This window comes from Miniopterus natalensis, chromosome 3 (genome assembly GCF_054644295.1).
Source record: "Miniopterus natalensis isolate mMinNat1 chromosome 3, mMinNat1.hap1, whole genome shotgun sequence".
In the NCBI taxonomy this organism is placed as follows: domain Eukaryota; kingdom Metazoa; phylum Chordata; class Mammalia; order Chiroptera; family Miniopteridae; genus Miniopterus; species Miniopterus natalensis.
The window spans coordinates 80,613,310-80,641,057 of record NC_142083.1 but is presented as its reverse complement, the minus strand read 5'-3'; the positions used below and the strand labels follow the sequence as shown (position 1 = coordinate 80,641,057).

At 41.3% G+C, this 27,748-nt stretch overlaps 1 protein-coding gene and 1 long non-coding RNA gene across 3 annotated transcripts in view; one reads left to right on the top strand and one right to left on the bottom strand.

The window, feature by feature from the left end:
* Nucleotides 1–6,785, top strand: part of RABGEF1 (RAB guanine nucleotide exchange factor 1) — a 51,616-nt gene extending 44,831 nt beyond the window's left edge. For both annotated transcript variants that reach the window (XM_087815622.1, XM_087815621.1), the window contains exons 8-9: nucleotides 685–941; nucleotides 4,505–6,785. In XM_087815622.1, the coding sequence (XP_087671748.1) occupies nucleotides 685–941; nucleotides 4,505–4,903 (656 nt within the window). In that variant the 3' untranslated portion in view covers nucleotides 4,904–6,785. The remainder of the gene's footprint in view (nucleotides 1–684; nucleotides 942–4,504) is intronic.
* The window catches only part of LOC148093532 (uncharacterized), a 36,029-nt gene extending 8,822 nt beyond the window's left edge, over nucleotides 1–27,207 (bottom strand). The window contains exons 1-2 of the long non-coding RNA XR_015714268.1: nucleotides 27,082–27,207; nucleotides 25,498–25,638 (exon numbers count right to left, since the gene is read on the bottom strand). This is a non-coding gene — a long non-coding RNA (uncharacterized LOC148093532). The remainder of the gene's footprint in view (nucleotides 1–25,497; nucleotides 25,639–27,081) is intronic.
* Between the last annotated feature and the right edge of the window lie 541 nt (nucleotides 27,208–27,748).

Genomic DNA, 27,748 nt, shown 5'->3' with positions numbered 1-27,748 from the left:
AACTGAGCTTTACAGTGTATTAAGCAGCAGTAAAAAGACTCTTACTTCTCCATGGAACTCATAAGTAGTTTGAAATCATGATTAAAAGAATGGGCTTTAGAGTCAGATAGACTTGGTTTTAATCCCCCCTCTTTTACTTGTTATCTGTATGATCTTGGATAAATCATTAAACTTCTCTGAACTTCAGTTCTCTTAATAATAGTATCCCTTGCCTCATCTGAGGATGGAAAGAAATGTGCTTGTAGAGCATACTGTGTAGTGCTTGACTCATGGTCGAGTGTTCTATATGAGCTGGTATTTACTGTTTGTGCCATCTAAGTTTTGTTTGTTGGTCTTTGTAATATGTCTTTATTGATTTCAGAGAGAGGAAGGGAGAGAGAGATAGAAACATCAACGATGAGTCATTGATCAGCTGCCTCCTGCTTGCCCCCTGCTGGGGATCGGGCCCACAACCCGGGCATTTGCCCTGACCAGGAATCGAACTGAGATCTCGATTATAGACCCAAGCTCAACTGCTGAGACACGCCAGCCGGGCTCATCTAAGTTTTTTATTCACTAAGTTAACTGGTGGAGATAGGGTTAGCAAGGTTACCTCTGCAACATAATAGGGAAAAGTGGTTATCCTAATGCTTCTTTTATGTAATTATTTTCTCAACTGGAAGCAGTGCCTTTTCTGTTTTATAGATATTATTGAAATGGACTCGAAGCGTGTGCCCAGAGATAAGTTGGCTTGCATCACCAAGTGCAGCAAGCACATCTTCAATGCCATCAAGATCACCAAGAATGAGCCAGCTTCAGCCGATGACTTCTTACCCACTCTCATCTACATTGTTTTGAAGGGTAACCCCCCACGCCTTCAGTCTAATATTCAGTATATCACCCGCTTCTGCAACCCAAGCCGATTGATGACTGGAGAGGATGGCTACTATTTCACCAATCTGGTGAGTATTTGAATTCTTAGTGTTACAAAGAAGACCCATGAAGGTATTTATTTTAAGGATATGATGGGTCACTTATAGGCCTGTGACAGGTTAATGCTCCTGAGTTGAGGAGTCAGCATAACTGCAGATGTTTGCTTAGTGTCACAGAGCACATGTGACCAGGCCATGCAAACACCCACCTCCCAATATTTGACGAGACTATGGTGCTCGTATGGGAATATGATAGTCACATTGAGGAGTCTCTGCTGTTGTCCATCACTGCCCAGGGCCCTGGGTATAAGAGCCATTCACTTAGGGGGGTTGTTTCAACTATGAATAAGTCAGATCCTGGACTTTGATTCCTTTATTAAAAGACTTAAGATTTATTTTTTGTTTTATTTCTACACCTTACCTCTTAGACTTGAATACTGAGCTATTTTAAGAAAACATCAGTTTAGAGAATGCAAAATGATTTTCAACTATTGTTTTGCTACAGTGCTAACTGATTCTAGGCAAGACAACACTGAAGTATATATGTCTAAGTTATAAGGCTGAATACTTACTTTTACTGACCACTAAACTTCTGCTTGTTTTCTGAGTCTAGATTTACTGTCAAGCCAATGAATTTGAGCCTTAGCACCTTATGTGCTTTGTTTCCTGTGCTGGAAGTTGTAAAGGGTAACAGGTAGGGAGAGAAGCCAGGGTACATAAGGAATTGTTTCTGGTAAATTGTCTAAAAAAGCAGATACTTGAATCTACAGGCCTCCAGAAATGCATTGTGATTTATTTTTATATCCTACATATGCTTTCAGTTTTGTACCTAATTTTGTGTTTGTCTTTTCCCCCCCTTTAAGTGGATTCCCAAAAGCGTATAAGCTTTAGGTTTCTCAAAACCTGCCTGCCCTTGTTACGCATCACCCTCAGCCACTGTTTCTCACCCGTTACTGTAGAGCCAGCACCGGGGAGTATGGTTTGCAGGTGGAGGAACTTGGGAATGCTTTTTCAAAATGATGCTGGCTCCATTATTTGGAGCACTCCATTTCTTTGCATAAATGAAAAATGTACTTGAGTACTAGAGGAGAGCCTTTTGGGGTCAGTTGTTTTCTAGAGAGGATTAGACGATCTGGAAATCCTGAGAAGTGTGGAGAGGGAGAGACATGGTAATAGGAGAAATGAAGCAAGAACAGGAGGTGTTTGAAGGACCCTTGTTGTTGAAACTGGAGGCTGTTGGTTCACCTACACTCTGAGCTTCCTGGCACCTTGACCTGCAGCCTTACCTATGTTTGCACCTTCTTTCTTCATCTTGCTCTTGCTGGACTCAGAGTCAGCTTCTGTTCTCACTTCTGCAATGAAACTGCTCAGCAAAAGTAAAAAATCTGCCAGTTGCCAAATCTCATGGAGAACTCTGTTTCCGTCTTACTTCTTGATGGCTCCTTTGCTTTGGAACTTATGCCCCTTGTCTTTCACAATTCCACCCCTTCTTGTCTCTTTGTAGATTTTGTGTCCTCTACTTTCTCTTGAGTTGCGTCACTCCCTGGGGTTCTGTCCTCTGTGCATCTCTCACCCTAGGCTGTCTCCGCTGGTCACCTGTACAGTGATGACCCACAGGCTTGTGTCACCTGTTTTGACCTCTTGCTAAGCTCCACTTCCAGCTATTTGTTGTGCCTCAGATTTAATTTGTTCAAAACTGAAACTGCTTCCTAATAAATGTTTTTTTCTTTTCTATATCCAGTTGATCCTTTAACAATATGGGTTTGAACTACATGGGTCCACTTATATGCAGAATTTTAAAAAATAAATACTGTAACTATTTTTTCCTTATGATTTTAATAACATTTTCCCCTCTGGTTTAGTATAAGAATACAATATACAATACATATAACATACAAAATATATGTTTATTGACTATGTTATGGGTAAGGCATCTAGTCAACAGTAGGCTATTAGTTAAGTTTGGGAGTCAAAACTTATGAGTGGATTTTTGACTTTGTGGCCATTAGTGCCCCTTATCCCACATTGTTCAAGGGTCACCTGTCCACTATATACTTCAGTGTTGTCTTGCCTAGAATCAATTAGCACAATTCTATTAGTGGCGTATTATATATTCATTCACCTAAGCCAGAAATGTTGCAGTTGTCTTAGATTCCTCCTCTCTCCAGTAAAGGGCTTCAGCAGTTCCACACACACATGTGGAAGGGTCAGATGGCATATTCTCATCAGGTGAATCAATTGTAATAGATTTGCTAGCTATTTCTTAAAGAGATGATTTGCTTTTTTCTGAGTAATAATGTGGATCCTGTGAATGAGTTTCTCAGAAGAAATTCTGAGAGCTGTCTATTTCCTTGTTTATGGTGCACATTTTTCTTGTGAAAATAGCTTTTTTAAGCCCTGGCCTGGTGGTTCAGTTTGTTGGAATGTCCTCCCATACACCAAAAGGTTGTGGGTTCGATTCCTTTCAGGCCACATATCTAGGTTGTGGGTTCCCAGATATGTCGGGGCATGTACGGAAGACAACCAATCAGTCTTTCTGTCTCTCTCTCTCTCTCTCTCTCTCTCCTCTCCCCTCTTCTATCAGTGAAAACATATCCTTCAGTTAGGATTTTTTTAAAAAGGTTTTTTTAGTGTGAAAATAGTGTAGGCTTCTTGTAGAAAAATTTAATCAACAGAAGAAAGTGTACCTGACAGATGTCTGTTTCACTGAGTGCTTGTCCTAGCATTTCTATACTAATAATTGTTGCCATTTATTCATTGCTTACTACAGACCTATGAGCTAAGCATGTTACAGGTGTTATGGTGTTTAATTCTCACAATAAATCTGGGTGGGATTTCCCTCATTTTACTCATTAAGAAACCTCACAGAGCTTAGGTAACTTTCCTAGGGTCACACAACTCTTGGCTGTCAAGTGACAGAGGTGACAACTTAGGTGTTTGAGATATTAAAAATATTAGAGATATTTAAAATATCTCTTTGAGGACTGGGTTTGTGTGCGACACCAGTCCCTGAGGACACACCCAATATTTGGCCATGCCCAAGTAGGCCTTGTGGGGCTGGCAAGACCCCAAAACGGAATGGTTTGGGGAGCATACCTCCAAATACTTGGCCCTGGAGCTGCTGACCACAACAGTGATTCCTCTGCCCTGCAACATGGCAGGGAAGCAGAGCCTCCAACTTCAAGGAATCGTTCAGTTTTTACCCATGGGAAGCTCTGTAGCAGCCAGGATGGAACAAATACTGAAGGTGCCTCCTCAGATATTTCACTGTGTTCAAGACCTTAGCACCTTTGAACAACCTAAGTAGAGAACTGGATTTCTGACAGGTTCAATGGGAGTTGGCAATTATATTTAATTGTGTGTGTGTGTGTGTTTTTAAGGAAGAAATGTATTGTTTCAGATGAGAGCGTAAAGGAAACATGATTGGCTATGAGTTGGTAATTTCTGAAGCTGAATTCCAGGGTGGTTCATTAGATTGTTTTTTCTGCTTTTGCTTCAGTTTCAAATTCTCCATAATAAAAGGATTTTTTAAAATCTCCAATATTTGTAGCTTTCCCCATATGACTATAATAAATATTCTTTTCTTTTTGTAGTGCTGTGCTGTGGCTTTCATTGAGAAGTTAGACGCGCAGTCTTTGAATTTAAGTCAGGAAGACTTTGATCGATACATGTCTGGCCAGACTTCTCCCAGAAAGCAAGAATCTGAGAATTGGTCTCCTGATGCTTGTTTAGGTGTTAAGCAAATGTATAAGAATTTGGATCTCCTGTCTCAATTGAATGAACGACAGGAAAGGATTATGAATGAAGCCAAGAAACTTGAAAAAGACCTAATAGACTGGACGGATGGAATTGCAAAAAAGGTTCAAGACATTGTTGAGAAATGTCCACTTGAAATTAAGCCCCCAAATCAGCCTTTAGCAGCTATTGACTCTGAAAATGTTGAAAATGATAAACTTCCTCCACCCTTGCAACCTCAAGTCTACGCAGGATGAGAAAAATGTACCTGGAGAGTATTTATTTGAGCCTGAAGTGTAGCTAGCCGTCACTACACGCAGTCCCCTGATTGAGATGTAGACTATAACTTCATTGCTTACAAGGGTCAGAGCATTTTTAAAGGTACAGTTTGTGGGGATTGTTTTTGTTTTGTTTTCCTGGCCGGGGAAGCTTAGTAAATAATAAAGTACTATTTATTTGAGTTACTGAAATAGATTCATTTAAGGCTTGTGTGCAGATTTGTTTAAATCTATTTTTTCTCCACGATTATCCTTTGTGCTTCCTTGTGGTATTCAGTGTGGTTTAGATTTGGGTAAATAATTGCCTCTTAAAGGGTTAAAACAAATGAACGCTACAAAGTGTATAAGGGAATTCAATGGTACCACTATTCTATAATTTGAAATAATTTTATAATTGTAAAGATAGAAGATATATTGATAAGTATATAAAATTGTAAATATGTAAAAAAAAAAAAAAGGAATGGTGTGTGCTGTGCATGGCATTTCATGTGTTCCTTTCTTTAGTTTAAAATGTTATGTTGAATGTTTGCCTTTAACGCCATTTTACTTGGTTTGCCCCACTAAAGTGAATGTTTAGACATACTCTCCTTAAATGTTGACTCCATCTTTAACATTATGGTAACCCTGACTCTGAGGTACTGTAAAGTCAGGGACTATGACACCATTGAGGTTCAGGATAACTTTAAGTCACATAAAGTCACTGTTTAGTATAGCCAATTGAAGACTGAACCATGCTTCTCACACCTCTTTCCTCTATCCATTCAGCAAATATTTATTAGCAATTTGAAGTGAAGGAGAGCTTGCTCTGGTCAAAGGACTGAGGGGTGAACGGGACTCTGCTGGTGAGAGCTGATGGGGAACCCTCAGAGCTGAGAAGTGCAGGTGGTACCTTTTGCCTCCATAGTGTACTTTTGACTTTATGGACAACCCAGACATGTGTCATATAAACCTCTTTTTGGGATTTTCAACCTCAGTGACATTTGGGACTGAGAGGTTTTTGTTGTGGGGCTGCAACATCCCTAACCTCCTAACCTCTATACCCACCAGATGCTAGTAGCACCCCCCACAGTTGTGAAAAATCATCTTCAGACATTGCCAAGTGTTACCGGGGCTGGGGGGGAAGGGGCGGGACAGAATTACCCCCCGTTAAGAACCATTGATCTACGTTGGCAAGCAAGGGAGTTCTCCCGGTGGTTTAATGTAATATAACGAAAGAAGACTGCATTAAATGCACCGTATTAATGTTAACCAATCTCTTTCAATGAGGCTTTGCAGCCACCGTCAGTGCAGAACTTTTCCTAATAATAATGGAACCTTTCATAACCTAAATATGTCATTTATGATCCTCCTTCCCATCAGTGACTTCTACAGATTACCAGTGTGCCTGTGAAATTGTGAGGAATTCCCAGGGCATCATTCTCAAACAAGGTCACATCACACAAGCAATAAAGTTTCCTTTGCTTTCCCAATATCTTGCTAGTAGTGTACCACAAATGTGCAGTGCAGTGATTTTGGAATAAAACGGTAACCATAAAACTTTTTTATCCTTAAATTTACATATAAGATTCATCAAATTGACACAAAGCACTGAAGATGTGAGTCAGCTGATCACCAAGTTCATGTGGAATGTTATGAGTTACTATCAAATACCAATGAGAACTTGCTCTTAGAATCTGCTTTTAGAAACTTGGGCCCAAACAATTTTCATGGAAAGCTTATCCCTCTTTTTCTTATTTTCTATATACTTTCTAGGTGCTAATCCAGATATGCACCCTCTTAATTCTCCTAGGAATATAGAATTCTTTTAGTCATTGTACATTATGCCTGTTAAATAAAATGTGCATATCAGCTTCCCACTAAAGCAGTCTTCTTTTGATTTCTTACATATCTTGAAAGCAATGTGTTGAACTGACTTTTTTGTATTTATCTTATTGGTTGAATTCTTCAGATATGGACTCTTGCCTTAGGTAGAGGCTTATGTTTCTCTTAAATCACCATCAACACTATGGCCAGAGTTTGTTTTCTCAACCAGAAAGTATTGCTATTTCATTACACTATAAATATGATTAGAATAAACCTTGGGGACAGAAGTCCTTATCAATAAAGTTTCATGGTCCATTCCTCTTCCAATTTGATTTTTGGTTCTTTATCGTAGGAAAATATATTTTTTTAATGTTTTCATGTTAAAAAGGTTTGCCTTTGAAGCCACAGACATCATTGTCATACTTTGAAAAATTAGAGACATCCCGTGTGTATGGGGGGTGGGAATAGCAATAGAAGGATGTTTGTTATCACTACAGTTAGTGCTATTCTGAAAGTTTCACCCAAGGTACTCCAAGTGGAAATAAAGGCAGAGGGGGAAAGGAGTTAATCTAATGTAAAGCTGTGATAGTCTGGTGGTTGAGGACATGAACTTGAGCCAGAAGGCTTGAATTTGGTTTTGAATTTTGACTCTGCCACTTACCTTATAGCTCTTTGACCTTGGGCAGGTCTCTGATGTTCACATACCTCACCTGTGGAATGGGATAGTAATAAAAGTACATGCTTCAAGGATTAAATGACTTAGAACACTACCTAGCAATGCTAAATGCTCAAGTGGTAGCTATTATTTGTAGGTGATATTTCTATGTAGAAAACCTAAGAGAATTGATATTGAAACTATTATTAAATTTCACTAAAGTAGTGAGATATGAAATGTTAAAATAGCCACTAAAAGTAACTGTACTGCCCGGCTGGGTGTGGCTCAGTGGTTGAGCGTCGACCTAGGATCCAGGCGATCAGGGTTTGATTCCCAGTCAGGGCACATGCCCGGGTTGTGTGCTCGATCCCCAGCAGGGGGCCTGCAGGAGGCAGCCAACCAATGACTCTCATCATTGGTGTTTCTCTCTCTCTCTCCTCCTCTCCTTTCCTCTCTCTGAAATCAATAAAGATATATATATATTTTTTAAAAAAGTAACTGTACAAAATGACTTTTCTATATCTCCTTACTAGCCATTTAACAAATATAATGGGAAAATTTTATTCACAACAGACACAAATATAAATCACCTAGAAGCAACAAGAGCTTTGGGGATTTATATGAAAAGAAATTACAAAATTGTGTAAGAAACGAATAGAGAGAAATGCACAAGCCTCTGTGGTTGCTTAGGGTCCTGTGCTCAGAAGGTCTCTGTGCTTGGGCTTTTAACGTTTTGTCTTTGCCATCTTGAAATTCTTAATTTTATCTTTGAATCTGTGTTTTTAAGTGAAGTGTGATGGGACAATGGAGCATGCAGTCGGGGGGCGTGGAGCCTCAGCTCACACACACCCCTGCCTCCTATCATCCATAGGATAGGTTCTTGGTCTTTCTGCTTCCACCCTGGGACCAGTCTAGCCAAGGCCTGGACACTCAGATGTAGCTGGGGCCAGGCGTGCATGCCTGTGGTGTCTGGGGGCAGAGCATAGTGGCATATCTGGTGGGGAGCTGGCTGGGAGCCACATCTTTGTCGGTGGGGGGCAGGGACACATCTCATGCCCATCCCTGATCCAGCATGCTCTTTGGAGAAAAGGCTGAATCCAGGGCTGGGGGTGGGGAAAAAAGAAAAACAAACGGAGTGAGAAACGTCTTTTATGGTCTGGAAGTAAGAAAGTACTTTAATGGGAATATCTCAGTAGAACACAGGAGTCAGCTTGGAAAGGTTCCCACTCGCCAAATTTGGGACAGTTTGAACAAAAGGAACTGTAATTGTGAAAAACATTGAATAAATACTGCTTGGGTTCTTTTTAATGGAAACAAAACCAAACCCTCACTTATTGGAGGTGATACCAACCTGTTTGGGAAGAACTATAGTTGACATCTAATTGATGGAGGACAAGCCTTCCTCATAGAAAAATGCTAGTTAACGTAGAAAACAATAGAATTTTAAAAAACCATTGCTTTAGTCCAGGACCAGATGACTTTTTGGTGAATTCTACCATTTCAAGAATTAACATCAACTCTTCTCAAACTTTTCTTAAAAACTGCAGAGAGAAAAAACACTTCCTGACTCATTCTGACGAGGCCAGCATTGCCCCAATACCAAACCCAGATAAGGACACTACAAGAAAAGAAAACTAGAAACCAATTTCCCTGATTAATATAGGTGCAAAAGTTCTCAACAAAATATCAGCACACCTAATTCAACCACACGTTAAAAGGATTCTATTCCATGACGAAGTGGGATTGATTCCTGGAATGCAAGAAAGGTTCAACATTCGATAATCCGTGCAACACATACAGAAAATTTTGTTAAATAACAAAATTAAATACCATTTATGATAAAAACACTCAATAAACTAGGAATAGAAGTAAACTACCACAACATAAGAAAAGGCATGCTGTATATAAAAAACCCAAAGCTAACACCACTCGAGGGTGAAGGCAAAGCTTTTCCTCTAAAACCAGGAAGAAGACAAGGATGCCTGCTTTCACCGCTCTATTCAAGATGACACATTGAAGATATTTGGCAAGAAGTTTAAGACACTATAATTAAAGTGGATCAAGGAGAAAGATGAATGTGATTGAAATAAAAAGTCCCAGCAAAATAAAGATATAAAAAAGACCAAAAGGAAATGCTAGAACTGAAAATTACAATAACTGAATTAAAAAAACACACAAAAACCTCACTAATGGGCTCCATACCAGAATGGAGATGACAGAGGAATGAATCTGTGAACTGAAGATAAGTAGAAATTAATCTGACCAACAGGGAGAAAAAAATAGACGAATTTAAAAATGAATGTAGCCTTAGCGACCTCTGGAACAATAATGAAAGATTTAGCATTCTTGACATTGGAGTCCCAGAAAGAGAAGCAAAAAATTATGGCTAAAAAATATTAAATAGTGTCTGAAAGTTTACCAGATTTGGGCCAATGGCTTAAACCTATAGATGCAAGAAGCTGCGTGAACCCCAAACAGAATGAACCCAATGAAACTATTTAAAGACACGTCACAAACGTCTCAAAATTAAAAACCAAAAAAAAAAAATTAAAAAAAAATCTTGAAAGTAGTCAGCAAGGACACATGGCCTGTAGAGTAGAGCAGGGATGACAAGGGATTTCTCCTTAGAAACCATGGAGGCCAGAAGGAACGTTGGCAAAGATGTGGAGAAAGTGGGTCACTCAGTCCTGATGGGAGTCTAATATGGCATGGCTACCCTGGAAAATCGCCTGGCTACTTCTTATAAAACTAAACATGTAATTATCATACAAACCCCACCAATTGTTGGGCATTTATCTCATTTATCATAGATAAAAACTTACATTTTACACAAAAACATGAATACAAGTGCTCATAGCACCTTTATTTATGATAGTTCCCACACTGGAAATAATCCAAAAATCCTCCAACAGGTGAATGGTTAAACAAACTGTGGTACATTTGCACAACAGAACACTGCTCAATAAGAAGGAATAAACTATTGATACAATAGCTTGGGTGTATACACCGAATACAAATTCAATCCCAAAAGGTTACCTTCTGTATGGTTTCACATGTGTGTGTATTGTATACGTATAAAATGTAAGATGGTGAACAAATCAGTGGCTTACAGGGGTTCCGAATGGGCTGAGGAGGGAGCCGAGTGTTGTTATAAAAGGGCAGCACAATGGGTCCTTTTCGTGTGAAGTTGTTCTGTGCCTTGACTATCGTGGTGATTACACAAGTTTACACGTGATAAAATGGCACTGCATAAACCACAGGTGATGCTATGTGAAGCTGGTGAACTGTGTATAAGACCAGTGTACTGTTTCGGTGACACTTCTGGCTGTGGTGGTGTACCGCAGTGATGGAGATGTTACCACTGGGGAAAACGGGGGGGAAAGTATGTGGGATCTCCATTACTACTTATTCCAGCGTGTAAATTGGCATTTATCTCAAAATAAAAAATTGTATTTTTAAAATCTATTAAGTCATGTGGAAACAACCCAAAGCCCATTAGGTCATGAATGAATAGCAAAGACAAACAATGGAACTTTGTGTGTGCGCGAACTAATCTTATTTTTATTAGACTGAAGAACGAGACTGCTCTGACCATATGGGTGATGTCCAAATCTTATTTTTATTTTTTATTTTTTTAATTAAATGTATTGAGGTGATACTGGTTAATAGGATCATATAGGTTTCAGGTGTGGATTTCTATGGTACAAGGTCTGTATATTGCACTGTGTGCCCACCGCCCAAAGTCAAATCATCTGTCACCATATATTAGGCCCTCTTCACTCCCCCATCCCCTTTCCTCTGGTGCCCACCACACTGCTGTTTGTGTCCACGAGTTTCAATTTTATATCCCACCTGTGAGTGAAATCATATGGTTCTTGGCTTTTTCTGCCTGACTTATTTCACTTAGCATGATATTCGCAGGCTCCATCCACATTGTCGCAGACGGCAGTGTTTCGTCTTTTCTTAGGGCTGAGGAGTATCCCATCAAACAACGGAATATTAATCAGCCATAAAAAGAAGGAAATACTGATACAATCTATAATGAGGATAATGTTAAGCTGAGTGATAAAGAAGTCAAACAAAATACCACATAATGCATTATTCCATTTACATAAAATGTACAGACTAATAGGCAAATCCACAGAGAGTAGATGAGTGTGCCAGGGCTGCGTGGAGGAGAGAAAAGGGAGTGACTGCTAATGAGTATGGGGTTTCCTTTTGGGGTGATGAAAACATTCTGGAATTAGTGATAATGGTGTTACAACTTCATGAATATACTCAAAACACTAAAGTGTACACTTCAAAAGGATGCATTTTATGCGCAACCCAAGGACATGGATAGTGGTGTGGAGAGGGACTGGGGAGGGGGGTGGGACAGGGTGGAATGGGTCATTGGAGAGAAAAAGGGGCATCTGTAATATTTTAAACAAAAATAACAATAATAAAAATAAAATGAATGAATTTTATGGTGCGTAACATCTCAATAAAGCATTAAAATATCAGAGCAGCTCATTGTTCTCATGTAAAATATTTTGGACCAATTTTAGGCTGAATCGTGGCATTTACCTTAAGGCTTATCTTTACCTGAAGACAGTGCACTGCCCATGATTTTAGCAGCTTTCCTTTTGTTTTCTTAAAAGCTCCCCTGGCGATTTTGCTAAGATATTGATAGGAATAAACATTTGCAAAAAAGAAATACGTTATCAAAGAGTACAACTATAAACAAAGTAAATCAGCACTTTGCAGTGAAGGTTGCCAAATGTTTAGTCTTCTTTTGCTTAAATAAAAATTATGTAGATACACCCTGGCTGGTGTGGATCAGTGGTTAGAGTGCCGGTGGGAGGATTCCGTTCCTGGTCAAGGGCATGCACCTGGGTTGCAGGTTCGATCCCCAGCCCCTGTCCGGGCACATTTGGGAAGCAACCAATCAATGTGTCTCTCACAATGTGTGTGTCTCTCTCTCTCTCGCTCGCTCTCTCACTCTCTCTCTCCTGTCCTTCCACTCTTTCTAAAAATCAATAGAAAAAATATCCTTAGGTGAAGATCTTCTAAAAATTATGTAGATACAAAAAGACATATTGTATATATACCATCAATGAATAGGTAGAGACCAAATATAAAATACAATATTATTTACAAATGCTCAAGAATCAATATATTAAGGCAGTGATTTTCAACCTTTTTCATCTCATGGCACATACACTAATTACTAAAATCCTGCGGCACACCAAAAAATATATTTTTGCCAATCTGACCAAAAAAAAAAAGAAAAAAGTATATTTTGATTCATTCACACCAGACAGCTATTGTCGTGTTGGCTGTCGTCATTTTTTCATGTGGCAATCTAAGGGAAAAGAGGTCAGCGCCCCCGACTAAATAGTCAAGTGTTGCATGTTGTAAACATTCCTGCAGCACCTTAGTGTGGTTTAAAATCGCTGTATTAAGGTATAAATATAATACTACATGATATACGTATGGTCAAGGTGGTGGAGTAGATAAATGCCGAGCTCACCTTTTACAGCTACATCAAAATTACAATGAAATTATTGCCACCAGGTGGCTCCATTGATTGGAGCATTGTCCTGGACACGAAAGGTGATGGGTTCCATTCCCAGCAGGGCACATACCTAGGTTGGGGGTTTGGTCCCCAATGAATGTTCCTCTGTCACATCAATGTTTTTCTCTCTCTCTCTCCCTCTTTTCCTCCCTCCCTTCCTCTCTCTAAAAATCAATAAAAACATATTCTCAGGTGAGAATTAAAAAGAAATTAAAATGAAATTATGGAGCAATCATCACTGAGAACCATCTGCAGGCTAGCTGAGCAGAAGCCCTGCACCTAAGGATATAAAGAAGTTGATTGCAGGGGTGGAGGGTGATGGGTGGAGGTGGAAGGGGATATCGAGGGGATAAAAGGTGATGGAAAAAGTTAAATTTAAACAAGAAAATGAAGGAGGAGAGGGAGGAGTACGAAGAGAAAAGCAGCAGCAGCAGCAGTCACATCGGTCTGGAGACCCAGGACAGGCAGGCCCCACACCCATGGAGTGGCAGCTAAATACCACACGATCTCACTCATATGTGGAATCTAAAGAACAAAATAAACTCATGAACAAAATAGACCCAGAGACAGAAGCACAGAACAGACTGAGGGATCTCAGAGGGTAGGCGGGGGTGGGGGGTCGGAGGGGAGAATTTAACCAAGGACTGTATGTGCACAAATGCATAACCCATGGGCACAGACAATAGTGTGGGGAAGGCCTGGGGCGGGGCAGGAGGGGTTGATGGGGGGTGGAAAGGGAACATTTGTAATTCTTTTAACAATAAAGATAAATACTTTTAAAAAAAGAACCAGGAGGGATATATCTGCTCTGGATTTCCCTCCTGAGGAGCAAAGAATCCCAGCCCCATACCCTTTTAGAAGGAAACAGAGTATCTTTGGAAGTCTGGGGCTAGCCCAAGTTTTTAGACGTGACACCAGAAGTATGATCCATAAAAGAAAAAAAGATTGATAGATTAAACTTAAAATTTTAAACTTTTGATCTATGAAGGACCCTGTTAATAGAATGAAAGTACAAGCTAGAGACTGCAAAAAAAATTTTTTGCATATTACATGTCCAAGAAATGACTAATATCCATGATATATAATGAACACCCTGAAATCAGTTAAAAAAGAATTCAGTTGGAAAACGAGCAAAGACTTGAACAGAAACCTAGCCAGGGAGATACATATGAGACCGTTCAACGGGAGAAGCACAGTTTTTTCAGTAAATGGTACGGGGAAAATGACCTATCATCGTGCAAAAGAATGAAACTGTGAGGGTGACTTAAGCACCATGGCCGACTGAGAGACCCTTTTGTTTCTTTCCTGAAAGTTACAAGTCAGACAACTGTGATTAAATGAAGGATCCCCTGCTCAGCAAAGAAACACAACTGAGAGATCCAAGGGTGGAGGCATCTGAAGGTGGGCATGTTGGAATGAGCAGCGGAGCAGGGCAAGGGAAGGACAGAGACAGGTCGCAGACACAGCTGGGAGTCGCCCCAGCCCCAGATGGTAGGATAGAGAAGGCAGGCCACAGCCCTCCCAAGGCAGCCCAGAAGCAACATTCCTCCCTGAGAGGCAGTCACCCCTGCAGCTAAACCTGGTGACAGGGGTAAATCTGTGGCACAGCAGTGCAGCCACATAACTAGCAAGAAGGCCAAGCCGCAGACTTGTGAACTCCCCTCCACTCACTCCCGCTTTGTTTCTGTTCCCCACCTTGCAGCAGAACCCGGTGGATAGAGGCAGTGGAGATGCTCCCAATAGCACAGCATGGGGGGCAGCCTCTGGTCAGAAGTAGGCAGTGCAGGAACTCACAGGCTTGAAGCCCCCCCCCCATCCCACCCCCGGGGCGGTGACTAGAGACAGAGGGGACCGGACAAAGAGGGAACACCCATCGCCTCAGGAAATAAGAGGCAATCTCCATGAATGAGTAGATACTATTCCACCAAGATCCAAGAGGTGCCAGCATTTCAGGCAAGAGAAAACAAATACTACTTAAGCTATAGCACCATCTACTGGAAAACGAAAGACCTATACTTGTCAACCTGCTGAATTGTTAAGAGCAAAACGGTACATACTTCAAAAAAAAAGAGTTCACGATCTCAAATGCCCAGACAGAAAAACAATCCAAGTACAGTGAATAAAAAAGGTAACAAGCTTGCTCAGAAAGAAAATGAAAAGTTTCCCAGAATAAAATTCAAAGCCATGGAAGACTGTGATTTAAATGACAGAGAATGCAAGATTGCAGTTTTGTAAAGAACTCAACAAGATACAAGGAAACTCAGAAAGGCAGATAGGTGAGTTACAGACTAAGACACATGAACAAAAGGAGTACTTTGCCAAAGAGACTGAAATTCTTTAAAAAAATAAATGGAAATTCTGGCGCTGGAGAACTCAATACATGAGATGACAAATGAATCACAGAGCGTGGGAAACAGAGACGACCAGATGGAAGAGAGAATTAGTGATATAGAAGGCAGAAATCTAGAGACGACTCAGGTGGAAGAAGAGAGGGAACTAAGAGTTTTTTTAAAAAATGAAAGACCGCTTCAAGAACTATCTGACTCCATTCGAAAAGGCAACATAGAAATAATGGGGATACCAGAAGAAAAAGGGGAAGGGAGCAGGGAGCCTGTTCAAACAAATAACCAACGAGAACTTCCCAAACCTGTGGAAAGAGCTGGACCCTAAAATTCAGTAAGCTAGAGGAACCCCCAATTACCTCAATGAAAAAGACATCCTCCACATCACATTATATTAAAACTGTCAAAAGTTAACTACAAAGAAAGAATGGTCAAGGCAGCCTGAAAAAAGACTGTAACCTACAAAAGAAACCCCATTAGACTATCACTATAGTGTTCAGCATATGCAAATAAATCCATGCAATATGTCACATTAACAAAATAAAAGGTAAAATCGTATGATCATATCAATAGAGGCAGATAAAGCACTTGACAAGATATGTCCATTTATGATTAAAATGCTCAAATCTGAAAACACTTGTTCTTACAGATAGAGGTATGTAATGCTGCTATGCTCACTGCAGCATTGGGCATGGCGGCCAAGACATGGAAACTACCCAAGTGCCCCTTGATGGGTGATTGGATATAGAAGGTGTGATACATGTATGCAATGGAATACTACTCAGCCATGAAAAAGGATGGAAGTGCTGCCATTTGTGACAACATGGGTGGCTGTTGAAAGTATCATGCTAAGCGAAACAAGTCAGATGGAAAATGACAAGAACCATATGATTTCACTCATGTGGGATATAAAACAGAAAGCAACAAACTAATAAACAGTACAAACAAACTCATAGACACAGACACCAGTGTAGTGTTTACAAAAGAGGAAGGGAGTTGGGGGAGGATGAGGAGGGTAAAGGGGATTAAATCCGTGTGATGGAAGGAGACTAGCCTTCAGGTGGCGACCACGCAGTAGAACATGCAGATGCTGTATTATAAAGCTGTACACCTGAAACCTATATAATGTTATTAAAGTGTTATCTCAATACATTTGATAAAAGCATACATCCATCCAAAGACTTGTACATAAAGGTTTACAGAAATTTTACTTGTAATAGCAAAAAAACTGGAAACAACCCAAATGTCCATCAACAGGTGAATGGATAAACACATGTAATATATTCATAAAATGGAATACTATTACTCCACAAGAAATGGGATGAACTATTGATATGCACAACACAGATGAATCTCAAAATAATTGTGTTAAGCCCAGTCGGCGAGGCTCGGTGGTTGAGTGTCAACTTATGAACCGGGAGGTCACGGTTCGATCCCCAGTAGGGGGCCAGCCGATAGATGACTCTCTCTCAGCACTGATGTTTCTCTCTCTCTCTCCCCCCCTCACCCTTCCTCTGACATCAATAAAAACATATTTAAAAAAATAATAATTGTGTTGAGTGAAAGAAGACAGACAAAGAACAGGGCAAACCACATGATTCCATTTATACAGAATTCTAGAACATTATATATGACTTCTACTTTGTTAAGAAAAGAAACCCCTGTAAACAAACATTGAACTTTACCTAAAATATACATGCTGAAGTAGTTAGGGTAAAGTGGACTGTGTTTACTTAGTAGATTTTGAAAGTCATCAAAAACTATGATTAATATACATTAATAGAGGGATGGATAGATGGACAGTTATGTTACAAGACAAGTACAGTGAAACGTTCATGCTAGAATCCTGTTCACCATAAATGTTCATCATAAATTTCTTTTGACCATTTTGGTTTTTTTGAAATATTTCGTAATAAAACTCCCGCTTCCCCCTCCCCAAGATGAAAAAAGGAATGAAATCTGGCTTTTACCTCAGATCACAAACAAAAATTAACTCAGTGGATCAAAGACCTGAAACATAAGAGCTCAAACTATTAAACACAGAAGAAAATAGAGAGGAAAGAGGAGAAACAAGATGGCAGGTAGGTCGCAGCTGCACCCGCCGCCTCCCGCAACCACATCAAAATTACAACTAAAATACAGAACCACCGTCACTCAGAGCCTCCTGAGATCTGGCTGAACAGAAGCCCCACAACCAGGGAGCTGAAGAAGAACCAAGACCGGGAGGAGGGGCGGAGACGCGGGCGGATTGGGGCTGAATTGTGGAGACGCCGCTGCAGGCCCAAGCGGTGCTGCAGTTGAAACCCGGGAGGGAATCTCAGAGGCAGAGGTTTCCCGGAGGAGGGAGGGGTCCCAGCCCCACAGCAGGCCCCCAGCCCAGGGCTCCAGGCCGGGAAGAGACGTCCCCACAACTCCGGGCTGTGACACCAGCGGGGACTGTGGCTGAGGGTCGCGGAGGCTGCGGGAGCCCCAGCAGCTCCTCCTAAAGGGACGCGCACGGACTCACTTGGACGCTCCCTCTGAGCCCAGCGCCGGGCAGCAGCCTGAAAGGACCTGGGACACTCGGGAGAAACTAACCTGCCTGAAATCCGGGCGAGAGGTGGAGGGGCGGCTTCCTCCCGGGCAGAAGGGCTGGCGGAGGCCATGGCTCCTTTGGCGAGTCCTCCCCGCACACAGCCGGCAGGCAGGCGCCATATTTGAGTCGCCAGCACCTGACGCACACCTTTGGCCCCGCCCCGTGATTCCCGGAGGCCCCGCCCTCCCCACCTGCAGCTCATCCAGGCCATTTCCAGGGGCTTTTCTGTGTAAGTGGCCTCTAGAGCCTCATGCTTAGGACTTTCTTAAAATCTCTCAAACAAGCAGCAGTGGGCCCCATATGGCTTGATAAGTGGCCCCAGGCCTGGCACTAGCAGCAGCCTGCACTGGCTCATAGCTTGGCCTCTCCTGGACACCTCCAAGCCCAGCACAAGTAGCAGCCAACTACAGTTTGCTGTGTAGCTCATGCTGGGTGGCCCTGGGCAAGGCACTGGCACAGGCTGACTTTGCACTTCCCGGGAGGCCCCAGAGACAGTGCACCTGGTGGTCAGACTCGACTATGCTGGATTACAACCCTACCACATCCACGAGTGACAGTCAAGGGGCGCACTTGGTGAACACCAAAGCTCCACTGAAGTAAATCCTGATCCATAAGGGTGTCTCCAGCACAGCAGCTCTTTGGCTGCAGTTGCAGGTGGTCCTCACAGCCGATTGGCCTGGGGGTCAGTTCCTCCCAGGGACGCCAAGAGCAACCAAGGCTCAACTACAACAGGACAGTGCACACAGCCCACAGAGGGGAGCACCTAGAAGGCCCAGCTCAGGTAACTGGGGAGGCTGAGCCACTGGACCCTACAAGGCACCTGCTACACAAAGCCACTCTACCAATTCCAGGAGACATAGCAGCTCTACCTAATACATAGAAACAAACACCTAGAAGGAACCAAAACGTGGAGGCAAAGAAACATGTCACAAAGGAAAGAATAGAACAAATCTCTAGAAGAGGAACTAAATGAAACACATCCAAGCAAGCTAACAGATAGAGAGTTCAGAATAATGGTTATAAGGATGTTTAAGCAGACTGTTAGGGAAATAACTGAGAAAATCGATAACATAATAAAGTACCAATTTCACCGGGCCGGGCGTGGCTCAGCGGTTGAGCGTCGACCTAGAATCCAGGCGATCGGGGTTCGATTCCCAGTCAGGGCACATGCCCGGGTTGCCGGCTCGATCCCCGGTCTGGGGCGTGCAGGAGGCAGCTGATCGATGACTCTCTCATCATTGATGTTTCTCTCTCTCTCCCTCTCCCTTCCTCTCTCTGAAATCAATAAAGATATATTTTAAAAAATAAGAATAAAAAAAATAAAGTACCAATTTGAAATGAAGGCTACAGGAACTGAAATGAAGAATAATTTACATGGACTCAACAGTAAAGTAGAGGACGCTGAGTATAAAATCAGCAATTTGGAATATGAAACAAAAAACACCCAACCAGAAGAACAAAAAGAAAAAAGAATCCAGAAATATGAAAATAGTATAAGGAGCCTCTGGGACAACTTCAAGAGGCCCAACATTTGTATTATTGGGGTGCCAGAAGGAGAGGAAAGAGAACAAGGAATTGAAAACCTACTTGAAAAAATAATTACAGAAAACTTCCCCTACCTGGGGAAAGAAATCAACTTACAAGTCCAGGAAGCACAAAGGGTCCCAAAGAAGAGGAACCCAAAGAGGCCCACAGCAAGACACATCATAATTAAAATGCCAAAGGTTAAAGACAAAGAGAGAATCTTAAAAGCTGCAAGAGAAAAGCAGTTAGTTACCTACAAGGGAGCACCCATAAGACTGTCAGCTGATTTCTCAACAGAAACTTCGAAGGCCAGAAGGGAGTAGCAAGAAATAGTCAAAGTGTTGAAAAACATGGACCTACAACCAAGATTGCTCTACCCAGCAAAGCTATCATTTAGAATTGAAGGTCAGATAAAGAGCTGCTCAGACAAGGAAAAGCTAAAGGAATTCATCACCACCAGACCAGCACTACAGGAAAAGTTGAAGGGTCTTCTTTAAGAAGAAGCTAATGAACAAAAGAATATGATGAATAAATAAATCCGGAGACATTGACGCAGGCAACAGACGATCATATTTCAGAGGAAAGAGGGAAGGGGGGTGGAGGGTGGGAAGAGATTAACCAAAGAAGTTATATGCATAACCCATGGACACAGTTAATAACGGGGTGAAGGCCTCAGAAGGGGGTGGGAGGGAAGTGGAGGGGATCAATTGGGGGGGAAAATGGGATACCTGTAATACTCTCAACAATAAAGATAAATTTAAAAAGTAAAAAAAAAATTTAAAAAAATAGGAAAATCTTCATGACATTAGATTTGGCGATGATTTCTTAGATGTGATTTCCAACAGCACAGACAACAAAAGAAAAAATAGATCAATTGGACTTATTCAAAATTTAAAATTTTTGTGCATCAGTGAACAGGAACAAGCCTGGTGGGGTGTGGCTTAGCGGTTGAGCATCGGCCTGTGATCCAGGAGATTGTGGTTTGATTCCCTGTCAGGGCACATGCCCGGGTTGTGGGCTCGATCCCCAGCCGGGGGTGTGCAGGAGGCAGCCAATCAATGACGACTCTCTCATCACTGATGTTTCTCTCTCTCTCTCTCTCTCCCAGATATATATATTTTAAAAACTTATAGAATTACCTCTGATCCAGCAATTCCACTTCATGATATAACATCCAAAATAATTGAAAGTAGGGGCTCAAACAAACACCTGCTATGTTAGTTTTCTAGGGCTGTCACAACAAAGTACCACAGGCTAAGTAGCTTAAACAACAGAAATTTATTTTCTTATAGTTCTGGAGGCTGGAAGTGTGATATTAAGGTGCCAGCAGTGTTGGTTCCTCTGAGGCCTCTCTTTTTAGTTTGTATGGAGGTTCCTCAAAAAATTAAAAATTAGAACTACCATATGATAATTCAGCAATCTCACTTCTGGGTATTATCCAAAGGAAATGAAATTAGTACATATCTTGAAGAGATACCTGCACCCCCACGTTCACTGCAGCATTATTCACAACAGCCAAAACTTGAAAACAACCTACATGTCTATTGATGGATGACTGAATATGGAAAATGTTTTATATATAATATAGATACATAATAAATACAAAACATACTTATATATAATATATATATAATAAAAAATTATTTGTCCATGAGAAGAAGAAAATCTTGACATTTGGGACAAGATTGGATGGACTTTCAGGGCATTATGCTAAGTGAGATAAATTAGACAGAGAAAAACAAATACCATATTTTCTCACTCATATATGAAGTCTAAAAACACTTGAATTGATAGAAACAGAGCAGAATGGTGGTTGTCAGGGGCTGAGGGGTGGGAGAAATGGGGAGATGCTGGTCAAAAGGTACAAGCTTCCAGTTATAAGATGAATAAATTCTGAGGCTCTAATGTACGTTATGGTAACTATAGTTAGTAATATTGTATTATACTGTACACCTAAAAGTTGCTAAGAGAGTAGATCTTAAATGTCCTTACCACAAAAAGAAAAGGTAATTATATGAGGTGATGGATGTGTTAACTAACCTTATTGTGCTAATAATTTTGCAATATGTAAGTGTATCAAATCACTATGTTGTACACTTTAAACTTACATTATGTTATATGTCAATTATATGAAAATAAAGCTGGAAAGAAAGATCTGGAAACAGCCCAAGTGCCCATCAGTACATTTACACCATGGAATACTATGCAGCTATAAAAAGAAGGATCTCTTACCCTTTGAGACAGCATGGAGGGATGGAACTAGAGAGTATTATGTAAAGCGAAATAAACCAGTCAGAGTAAGACAAGTATCACATGATCTTACTCATATGTGGAATATAATGAACAAAATAAACTGATGAACAAAATAGAAAAAAAAAATAAAGCTGGAAAGAAAGAAGACAAATTACTAATAAAATATAAAAAATTTAAAGTACTTTTTCAAATAAAAACTATAAAACAACACAGGTCATAAGCAATTTACCATTTAACTTACAAATGACCAACAACAGGAAAAATATTCAACTTCATTAGTAATCAAATATAAAGTGATTCAATAACAAAATATAATTTTTCTTGTTAAACTGGCAAAGAGGAAAATTTATGACAGCCTTTTATGGCTATGAATGTACAGAGAAATGTACCTCATTGATGAAAGCCCAAATGAGAACATTTCCAGAAAGCAAATTAGTACTGTGTGTCAAGAGCCTTAAAAATCTTTTTTTAGCCCAGAGGGGCATGGCTCAGTGGTTGAAGATGGACCTAGGACCCAGGAGATTGTGGTTCAATTCCCAGTCAGGGCACATGCCCAGGTTGCTGGCTCGATCCCCAGTGGGGGCAGTGCAGGAGGTAGCCGATCAATGACTCTCTCATCCTTGATGTTTCTCTCTCTCTCTCCCTCTCCCTTCCTGTCTCTGAAATCAATAAAGATAAAAAATAAAAATAAAAAATCTTGTTTTACTTTTTGGCACTGTAATCTCATTTCTAGACAGCAATGCTAAGAAAATAATAGTAAACACAATAAAAATTTTATGTAAAAATATTGACTACCAAGTTGAAAATTTCAGTGTAAATTGTTGTAGAGAAGGGGAACGTTTAAATTAAAGGATAATTATGCAAAAAAACAAAATCTATCCTAAGATGATGTTAAGCCTAGTTCCAATTTTTTTTGTTGTTTTTTTGTTTTTTTTATCCTCACTGGAGGATATTTTTTCCATTGATTTTTAGAGAGAGTGGGAGGGAGGGAGAGAGAAACATCAGTGTGAGAGAGACACATCGATTGCTTGCCTCCTGCACTCGATCCAACCGAAGTAGGTGCCCTTAACCAGGAACTGAACTTGAGACCCTTTTAACCACTGAGCCCAACTGGCCAGGGCCCAAATTTGTTTTAAAATCCCATTCAATGCTAGGAAAAAAGGGAAACAAATGCAACAAAATCTTATCGGTAGTTACCACTGGGGTTGAAGATTGCAGATGGTTTTAATTTTTCTTTTCAATCTTTTCTAGATTTTTTAAACTTTATGTATTATCACTGTTTTAGAGTTAGAAAATCAGAAAAAAATTATTTTAAGAGTATAAAAACAAAAGCTATCCAAACGACTGTACAACACAGAATTGTAATAATAGATGTCAGCTCTTAAAGGGAGGAGTTGGTTTTAAAAGTGAGATTTTATATATATAATGGAATATTATTCAGCAATACAAAAAGAATGAGATCTTGCCATTTGTGACAACATGGATGGACCTAGAGGGCATTATGCTAAGTGAAATAAGTCCGACAAAGAAAGACAAATACCTTTTAGTTTCACTTACATGTGGGATTAAAAAAATTTTTTTTTCTAAATCAACAAACCAAACCAAACCAAAACAGAGTCATAGAAACAAAGAACAAACTGATGGTTGCCAGAGGAGAGAGGAGTGGAAGAATGGGCGGGGGGGGGGGGGGGGAAGGAGAAGGGGAATATAGTCTATTGTGATAACTTTGCACAGTGACAGATGGTTGCTAGGCAGTCTGGTGATCACATTGTAAGATATACAAATGTCGAATCACTATATTGTACACTGGAAACTAATGTAATATCATACGCCAGCTATACTTTAATAAAAAATAAAAGAAATAAATGTTAAATTTAAAAAAGTGACACTGCTGAAAGGGGTTTTCCAGGCAACCTCTCTGTGCTTGCCAATGTGGAACGTCACCCCTAGGGATAGGATCACCCTCTTGGAAGGTTCTGAGGCCTGCCTCTCTTTAAAAGAATAATGAGTTGTCTGCAGGGCTGGGTTTCTGGTTTAAATTTCCTCTATAGAAGTACACACCTGCTGAATGTTTGCTCCCTTAATGAAAAGTCGATGAAGCTGATAGATGTCTAGCGTTTTGGATCTGGGTGGCAGCCAGAAGACTGGTAAGCATTCTTAAATATGGAATCTCACCTAAGCATTAAGAATTAACCTGAAATTCTGGTGGCACTTACTATGGAGCGGTTAACAGGTGGAGTGCGGGAGGTGTCTGATAATTTTCTCCTGGTTTGAAAAGTCAGAGGGGTGGATGGACATGATCACTACTTGAACTGGAATCTTTCTCTTATCACTTTGTTAACAACAGGGCCTAATTCTGAAAGCCCTGTTTTTTTTTTATGTTTGGATGAACCAATCAGTGGGGGCCTGGACTAGGTGGTCTGCTGAATGTTCCTCCTTTAAAAGCATATTAATTCTATGCTGTAAATGTATGTCAAGCCCAGACTAACATAGAAAGAATGGTGTTGAAGGAACTGCAAAAAGGCACAGGTCCTGGAATTGGCCTTTAGCTTATTTATAACCCAGGAGAAATGGGAAGGTATAAAAATGTGAAAAGTTAAGTAGCTCAAGATATAGTTGAGTGTAAGATACAATGGAAGTGACAAGGCACTTCACGCAGGCATAGCCACCCCGTAGAATAATTACAGTACCTTACGTGTATTTAGCCCTTACGGACCAGGTACTGTGCTAAGCGAGCATTTAAAACGTATTACCTCTTTAATACATCTAACAAACCTAGTCCAGCAAGAATAAGAAGTAGCATTAATTAGTCCTTAATACATGCTAGGCACTGTGCTAGGTATTTCCCTTGGAACAACACATTTAATCCTTTCAAGGACCCTGCAGGTGAATATTAACACTATCCTCAGGCACGAAAAGAAAGCGGGTGCACAGAGATGTGAGTATCCCGCCTCGGGTCACAGAGGTGAATTGGGGAGCCAGGGTTCAAACCCAGGCAGTCTAGTTCCAGGGCCCCCACTCTTATTTATTTATTTTACTTTTTATTGTGTAAGAACACAACATGAAATTTATCCCCTTAACAAAATTGTAAGTGTACAATACACATTGTTGGCTAGGTTCCGTGCTGTGCAGGAGATCTCCGGAGCTTACTCATCTTGCTTAACTGAGTTGTGCCTGCTGATTAATAACTCCCCATTTCCCCCTGGTAATTACCATTGCAATTTTTGATTTTATGAACTCGGCTATCTTAGATACCTCATGTAAGTGGAACCATGCTGTATTTGTCCTTCCTGTGTCTGCTTTATTTCACTTAGCATAATATCCTTAAGGTCCATCCATGTTGTCCCATATTTCCCTATTTTTTTAAGGCTGAGTAGCATTCCACTACATGTTTACACTTTTTCTGCGTCCACTCATCTGTCAACGGCCATTTAGATTGTTTCCACATCTTGGCTATTATTAATAGTAGTGCAGTGAACATAGGAGTGCAGGTATCTCTTCAAGGTCCTGATATCTATTCTTTTGGGTATATACTCAGAAGTGGGATTGCTGGATCATAGGGTAGTTCTATTTTTAACTTTTCGAGGAACCGTCATACCGTTTTCATAGCGTCTGCACCGTTTTACATTCCAACAGAGTCCCCACTTCTAAGTACCACTTTAGAGCAGCTCTTCCCAACACAGACAGCTGAAAAAGGAGAGAATGGGGCTTCAGGAAAATAATAAGGTTTGAAAAGTTATTATTACAGAAAAGATGAAAGAGAAGAGAGGATCTTTTAAGTGGGATGAGGCTGTTAGATCCTCAGTTATTAGGAGGCTAGGATTATAGCATAATTGTAGCTTTAAGCTACAATATTTGTTTTACCCTTTAACAGGATTTGTCCATTCCTACGCAGCCATGAATTTCCAGTTGACCTTGAGATGTAGCAGGATCTCCTTGAGTTTCCCACAGCCTAAAGCAGGCGCCGGAAAATACGGCCTGCCGCCAAATCTGGACCGCCACCTGCTTTTGTAAATACAATTTTATTAGAACACAGCCGCTCCCATTAATTTTTGTTGCTTTCATGGTACACAGCAGAGGGAAAGGATCGGTTTAAAATTACTGACATATGGAAGAAGGTGAGATTGCTGCTGAGAAGGAGGGAGCCAACACACACTGCTATTAAAAGGTAAATCTAACCTAATATTGATGCGTTGTGAGAAGCTTACAGCAAGGCTTATAGGAATTCTGTTCAGCCAGTCTTCTGGTGGTTCTCAATGGCTGTTGTTCTGTAATTTAGCTGTGGTCACAGGATGAAGCAAGCACATAATTTACCTACTCTGCCATCCTGACTGGAAATCCCAACAAGTATTTATTGATTCTAATATTTCATTGAGTGTAAGGCATTGATTTAATAGATTTTTAGAAAAAATTACATTGTGTACAAAAATACTGGAGTTAAAATGTTTTTCTGCTTGAACTTTGAAGCACAGTATTTCTAACTAATGATGTCATATATTTCTTCTGATACAATGACCCACTACGTTGCTCTTCCTGGTCACAGTCCAGGTTTAAATTCAATCCCTTTTCACCAAACTGTAAATATGCTTTAAAACTACCCTCGGCTACTGGCTGTTGTTGACTGCTTGTATTGGCATGCTTGTCAAAGCCTCCATCGATCATTTGAATTGTTTTTAACAACTTTAAGATTCAGGGTATGATCTTGAGGGCGGTTTTGTCTTTGGTTTAATGACTTCTTACTAGAAGTTAAGCAGCTTCCTCTGAAAGTCAGCTGGGAGCTATTAATACTTCTGTTCAAAGATATATCTTGGGGGGGAGAGGGGTGTCAACCATCGTTCCCCTTCATGATTCATGAATGACTCCCAACAACATCTCCTAGATTCGACCTCTTTTAGATATTTAGCAACTTCTGCTGCCTTTGTGGCAGGATAGGCCATCCTCTGCACACTCAACAACTTCCTAGCTCAACGATGAATCATTGCCCATTTTTAGTTTTTATTCAACTATTGAGTAGATACAAAGCATTTGTAAGTTATGCATAAAATATTAACAATAACAGCTCGGTAACTGCGTCCCCGTCAACCTTCTTAAGATGAGCATTTCCATGACATTTGAAGGAACCTGTGGGCTCCTCCCCCGTCCCACCCTCTTAACACTTAACGTGACGTTCGTGCATCGTTTTCCTCAGGCCTTTTGCCGGTCCTACCGCCCGCGCACTGCCCCGAGACTTGATTAGATGAGCCTGGCTGGGAACTGTATATAACGGGATTATGCTGCGACGTGTCCTTTCGTGCCTTGCTTCCCCATCACCTTACGGCCTGAGGTTGAGCCCCACTGTTGTGTCCGCCGTTTTCAGTAATTTTCCCTGCTCCTTGGTATTTGATTCCACAGGAGGATCCCACTATTAGTGACCACAGATAGTGATGCCATAAACATTATTAGACCTACTTGTGCAGACGTGCGAGTGTCTCTCCAGGCTGAAGCATGCTCCAGGGACGGTGTTTATCGTCCACCTTCCTGGGTAACGCCAGGTGATCTGACGAAGCCGTTGGCCCAACCGTACTTTCACCAGCAGCGATCAACACCCGAGCGCAGGACCCGCGGACGCGCAGGCGCACACCCCACGCTCCCGCCCATCACGCCCAACGCGCTACACTCGTGCGCCCATCCCGGAGAGAGCCACGTCCGTGCCCCACGCACGCACCCTCGCGCAATAGCACAGACACACGCAGCTACGCAAACGTACGTCACGCACTCCACGCCCGCAGGCGCATAGCCCACGTAGTCACACTCAAGCCCCCTACATAGCCCAGTCGGGGAGCGTGGTCTCCGCCGCCGGCAACTGAGGAGTCTTGGCCCGGCCCGGCCGCCGTCGGCCGGCAGGTGTCGGAGGTCAAGGCACCGTTGGCAGTGGCTTTTTTTTTTTTTTTTTTTTTTTTTTTTAATTTCTACCCGGAAACCACGGCTGCGGGGCTCCGACTAGCCCGTGTCGCGGCTGCGTGATCCGGGCTGGCTTCTGGTCCTCGCGTCGGCCCCGCGGAGCCGGACGCTGCTCCCGGAGCGGCGGGGAGGATGGTGCCGAGCGGCCCCGGGCCCGCCGCTCGCCGCCGCGAGT